The sequence below is a fragment of the Lupinus angustifolius genome, chromosome LG12, assembly GCF_001865875.1.
Source record: "Lupinus angustifolius cultivar Tanjil chromosome LG12, LupAngTanjil_v1.0, whole genome shotgun sequence".
NCBI lineage: Eukaryota > Viridiplantae > Streptophyta > Magnoliopsida > Fabales > Fabaceae > Lupinus > Lupinus angustifolius.
In genome coordinates, this window is record NC_032020.1 from 14,898,365 (window position 1) to 14,904,807 (window position 6,443).

The 6,443-nt window shown below is 31.3% G+C and overlaps 1 protein-coding gene across 1 annotated transcript; it reads right to left on the reverse strand.

The window, feature by feature from the left end:
* LOC109361618 (SUMO-activating enzyme subunit 1B-1-like) lies at positions 1,106–4,547 on the reverse strand. Its single transcript, XM_019607128.1, has 10 exons — positions 4,379–4,547; positions 4,150–4,201; positions 3,425–3,620; positions 3,228–3,307; positions 2,987–3,103; positions 2,838–2,888; positions 2,169–2,235; positions 1,781–1,884; positions 1,598–1,702; positions 1,106–1,508 (listed from the first exon to the last, which is right to left on the reverse strand). Exons 1-10 carry the CDS (start codon positions 4,465–4,467, stop codon positions 1,392–1,394), a joined length of 978 nt encoding a protein of 325 aa, XP_019462673.1. The 5' UTR covers positions 4,468–4,547; the 3' UTR covers positions 1,106–1,391.

The window sequence follows — 6,443 nt, forward strand, 5'->3', positions numbered from 1 at the left end:
ACCTCACTTCTTCACAATGAGGACTCACATCGCTATCGAAAAGTCTTCGACCCTTGAACCCGCCACTCTTAACGGCCTCCAAACGGTCTTGGAGTATCTCTTGTGCTGCATCGTCATTAGTCCTAGTCATGCATGGCTCTTGATCTTGTTGAAGCATGGACATTAGGTATCTTGGAGAATTGTCTTGAAGTTCTATAGTTTTGATGGTGTCGCTATACAAAGGTGATGAAAACTTTCGTGGATGTTTTGATTGAATTAAGGTATCCCAGTATTGTTGTAAATTATTGTAAAGCTGTTTCAGTTCCTCTGTTTCTTTTCCTTTTATTTTGAAGCTTTTCATGGTCGATATGTTTTCTTTTAAGATCAAACCTAATGAAATCTCCTTTGCTGTGGCGGGTTCTTGAAGGGTTAGCAAAAACTAACTGGTTCAATTTGATTTGATTTGAATTAAAGTTAGAAACCAATCACCACATATATATTTTAAGATTTAATAGATAGATTTGGATAAATATTTCTTTTGAATTTGACAAGGTTTCCGGAGGATACAAACAGAAAATATATCTTTAACATGAGAATTTTTTGAACGGGAACAACCGATTCCCTATTTTTCTTCTCTTATCTTAACTTTAATTTAACAGGAACTCAAGATTAGTTCAACACCATTTCTACTTCTTTAAAACACTCTAAATAAAATTTCGAAAAGCTATAGTAATAAATAGAAAAATTAGAATCCTGTTCTTGTGGCGGATTTTAACTTCAAAGGATAACTTACTTAAAATTACTTAAAAAAACTGAGACAACTATTTTGTCCAATATAATACTCTTTAAAAGATACCTACTATTCTAACGATCAATCTATTTTCGATGATCAAATAAAATATATGTACAGTCTAATCCATTCCAAAAATAATTAGCACGTATTATACCATAGATCACATGAGGATACATGAAGAGTGAATATAAAATTTTGCAAGAATAGCTACTTTATGAAACTCCAATTTTGGTGGTGCGTCAAAATCTATTAATAATAACATTAACTTTATTATACCAGAATTCATCAGATTACACTAGCCAATGAAACAGATGAACTATACAGTACTACATCTTGACATTGTTAAACTTCATAGCATTGAAAGATATATGCTGATGATTGAACGATCAACAAAAATACATGTACCCCAGTGTGTTATATTAATGAGATAAATTCAACCCAAAACTGTCATTTGCACTAAATAGTAAATACTACAAAAGAGCAAAGTAAAGCAAAAAGAGAATGAAAGGAGTCAAAATAGAATCTACTAAGTTCTGTATGCTCTTCTTCAAAAAGTACTCTTCCCACTTCGGAAATTAAGTTGCCTCAGACATATACAACACAAACCCATAGATGTCATTTACCTTCCACCATTAGAATCTGAGATGTCTTCTATAATGCCCTTCCCGTCCAAGGCATCAAAAAAGAAGAAATTTTTTATGGGATCACCTTTCCCGGATATTGCTTTGATAACCTCCTATAAGGTTACAATAGACAAAATGTCAGTTTGGATACTGAATACATCTTTGAAACATTATCAAAACTTAAGATGGATGAATAGAATACCTGTCCAAGAATTCCACCAATAATGGCACAGACTGGGGGAAATTCTGTTGTATTTGTGACCAATCGTTCTAGAAGAGTATCAGGCACATGAGATTCACTGAGAGACTGTTAAAACAAAGAGAAAGATGAGAAAAGAAACAATGTGCACTTGTATAACATAAACAATAAATTCAGGTAGCATACTTGTGTAGTGCAAAGTTCCCTTTTCAGCTTGAGAACACCAGGAAGATCTGCAATAGAAACTTCTCCCACTCTTCGTCCTTCAGCCTCTTCATACTTTTCTATTACTGCAACATATAAGTGACAAAAATAATATTGCTTGCAAATTTGTCCATGGGCACAAAGAAGAAAAAGTTATTTTTTTTATAAAAAAAGAAAAAACATTCAACATGAATATTCACTATTCGCCTATCTCTTCTCTCTAAATACAGTCCAAAAACCCCAATAAGAGCACTTAAGCAGACACCTTCAACACAAAGAACCATTTCCTATTGATTTGAATAGCTTACTTCTATTTTATGCATTTTACATACAGAAACATACAGATATACAACAATACTTTTTGCCACACCTCTCATAGCAAAGTACAACTTTGACATTCTCAGTTGAAGTGCCCTCCAAGGTACTGATATTGCTTCCTGAACAAGAAAGAAATACACAGTCGTGAAAACAAAGTTCTCAACTACACATAACAGATGGTAAAGTTACTAAAAAGGAAGAAAAATTATGTTATAATGTGGAAAAAATTCTTTGGTGAACACAACCAAGTCAATATGCATTGTAAAGATCAGCTCTCTTTCTTTAATACAAGCACAATTCAAAAAAAAATCAAATCCGGAAAGAACACTGTATGACCAGAATGATGCACCTACGCTTTCTATGAAAAGAAAGATGACAAACATTCTATTTACTGACTTCTAAGCCATTGCTATTAGTATGTTAATATAATGAACTCAAAATAATGCATTGAAAGTTAACCAATGGGCATTAGATCAGTAAGACGAAGTTATAGATGAGCAGAGATCCTTCCAGTGAACAATCTTTTATCTTCTCTACTATATAGTTTCTGGTTTTAATGACAAGGAGTAGAATCACAATGAAGGCCTGGAAGGAACAGACTCATCAACAACCAATGATAAACTAGTAAATATAATTTTGAGAAATACAAATGGATTACTTTTTAAACACAACAAAAAATAATGCGAAGATAGAAATTTGCTATAATATATTCAGACGTTACCACAAAAGTTGGATATTGTAGATTGCACTCAACAGTTTCATCTAGTTTTTTCTGCCAAAAAAGAATTAAGCATAAAAAGTAAAACACTGATTGTACCCAAGCATCTTCTAAGGATTAACGTTCAAAAATTAGATAAACTAGAGGAATACCTTTGAATATTTATAGTGCTGCAAATCAACAAATATTTCACCACAAGAATCTCTGCAATCAACAGTATAAAATGCTACACGTTTCGATAGCGTCCTACATTTTTCATTAACCAATTTCTACAGCAAAAGAAAAAAATTAAACAAGAATGTTAATAGAAAATTGCCAGTGACAGTCAGGCATATAGTAATTTAAAACAAAGGGGCAATGCCAAGCCTCAGAGAGAGAAAGTTTGTGCAGTACTTTGGCTGAAAGTGAGCAACAACTGACGACAACAACGTCGAATTTGGCAAAAAATTCCACATCAAAAGTTGATAAGTGACCTGCAGCCGAGATAAAGATAAAACAAAACCAAAAATCTTGATGGAAATATACCGGAATAATTAAAGCAATAGAAAATCAGAACACATAAGAAGAAGGGACAGAGTGAAAAGATAAACCTTTTTCAACAGAGACACGAACCATGGGGTTGAAGTCTTTAAGCGAATCACAACAAAGTTGAGCGAGAGTCTTGCCACTATACACATTCTCATAAGGAGGAATGAGAAAATTTGAGGAAAATGCTTCCGCAGTAGCCACCCGATCATCTATTAAAGTCAAACTACCTACTCCAGCTAGAACGATATTCTTGCAAAACTAGAAAAACAAAAGCCAAAACTCTTTACACATGATGAACAAACAACAATGTGAGAAAACAAAGTGTGATCTACAAATCCATAATAGTGTGCAACAATGATGTGGTTGCTAAAGAGATGACTACAAACATGTTATACTTTACCCCATACCCAGAAATATAATGTATATGAACATTTGCTTGGATTTTGCATTGGTAACTTAGTTTAAAATTTTGAACATTAGACATGATAAAACAATAGAATTAAAAAATAGAATAGAAAGCCGTAATTAAGATTTATTGAAATTATATACTTTTTTTGGCTCTTTAAATTATATATTTAATATTGTAGACAGAGTTACTAATTTAAGCCAACAAGTTTTACATCTACCTAATCAAAACAAAAAAAGTCGAGCTATTTAAAACATAACCCGAATCCAACACAGGACACGTGTTTGTCTCATTTCTAGAACCCAACCATATCATAAATAACTACATTACCCAACGAAATAAAGTTCATGGTTTTACGCTCAAAAAATAAAAAAGGTTTACCTCAGCTACGGTTCCTTTCATTCCATAAACTAGGACATGAGCTTTACTAAGTCTGAAAAGGATAAGAAACATAAATAAGTGACTAAAATTAAAGAAGAGGGATTCAGAAAAAAAATATACTAGCTACAAGAACCAATAACAAGTATGAGAATTAAATGAAGCAAACACTTAGAAGTGTAACAAATGCATACAGAGAATGTTAAATTTCAGAAAGTAAAAAGGAAGGGACCTTCTTTGAGCATCAGCTCCCCATACACGAATCTGACGATCATACAAAGCAGTCTCTTGCGCTGTCAATTCTTCGCCATCTACGTCCATTCCTACTTGCAACCTGTTCCAACACAACACATGAGGGGGTTTCACTTTCAAAATCGCAGACCAAATAATAATTTTAAGAATTAACTGAGAAGTAAAAATCCAATAACTTAACACAAACTCACTCAAAATTCGTTTTCTCACGGAATGTAATGTAAAACAGTGACAATAAATTTGTGTCTGGGCTTTCACTTTGGATTAATCTATCTGGACCTTAATTGTCTGTTATGGGCCCTTGACACATGGAAAATGTGCTACCCGAGATCTTATATCTCTTCTTAAAAATAAATTGAAAACGTTAACTAAAACCTATACTTTTTTATGACTAAATCATGATTGAATGAACACCGAACAACTTTATAAATTGGGATAACTCCAGCAACTTAAATGGATTCTAATTCTTACAGAAAACAACAGCACTAAATCCTATTATGGGGGTAATTTGACTATATGAATTACTGAATTTTCTATTATAATCAAGTTTACCAATAAAGTGTTGATTTCTAAATAATTTTTAGTTGTCTTGCGGTATGTTTATATATATATGTTTCTTGAAATTGGGTTAATCGATGTCATGCCAAAACTAGATAAGATGAGATACTAACATCTAATACAAATAGGGTTAGAGTGGAATAAACCTAAGGAATTGCATCATTTCATCTACCATAGTTGAGTCTTACGGTTTAAATCTCTATCAATTTTTCAATTACGTAGTATTAACTTAAGTTACTTAAAAAAACTAATGACTTTAGATATAGTAAAATCTTTAAAATTACTTTTATGATACTCTTTAGAGCTTTATGCAATATTTATTTAGACATCTTATCAATGTATTCTCTAATTCAATAACATGTTACTGTTAGTCCCTTTGACAAAACTCTATCAATCAATCCTATAAGAAAATATATAACCTCAATGACAAATATTCTCGTCATAAAATTGAATTCATTTTCAGTAATCTAGGTTTCTTAAACTTAATCTTAACTCAATTATCTTCTTGCACAACTTCATAAGATAGCTCATTATCCTAATTCCACATGGTTGGTCCAATTTTGTAAATCTTTTAAGTAGGAGTTAAAGCATTTCTTCTCTAATTATTTGACATTCTTAGAGGCTTGTAGTCTCATTAATGAACTAATATTCTTCTCACATAAAACTTTCCATACCTCAACCACTTTGTCATTTTCTATCAATTTCAAATAACTAAGTCTAAGAAATGATATAATTGTGGAAATGAAAACGAAGGTAATAAAAATTAGCAAAGCTTCTTTTAATAATGAAGCAGTTAATGCCTTATTTGTCTTCTTTTATTCAATAGTTATAAAATTAAATTGATTATTAGCAAATAGCTTTTTGTCACTTTTAAACTATAAGTTGAGGAAATATCTTTATCTGCTAGAGAAGTCTCCGTGACAAGTTAAAATATTGCCTCTTGCAACGAGTAATATTTGATTATTTGTCAATATTTGATACCTATGTTAACTTTGTATATGAATTACAATATCACCCCCATATAATAAAAATATGAGATTTATATATTTTCAATGTAAAAATTTATACATAATTAACATATCATTTACAATTTATTTATATTTTTTTAAATAAATTCATGATAATTAAAAATAAATAGTAGATGATACAATGTTAATGTATAAAACTAATCTTCTCTCATAGCATAAAACCCTTTTGTAGAAACAAAAATAACAAAAAAAGATTATAATTATCTTAACGTCTCTAATGGAAATAAATTTGATCATTACCCGTGATTTTTGTTCCCTCGATCCGCCCATAACTTTATCCCTTTTCATTCTATTCCACCCATGACCATTATTAAACATAGCACAGAAATAGCAGTGTAGTTTTTATTTTTTAAGCAAGAAGAATCTTCATACTTAGTCGAGCTAAACTTCTTAGACCATAGCATAGATTCCAAATATGTTGACCCTTTCGTTTAAAATGTGTGAATTTCAATACGGTTT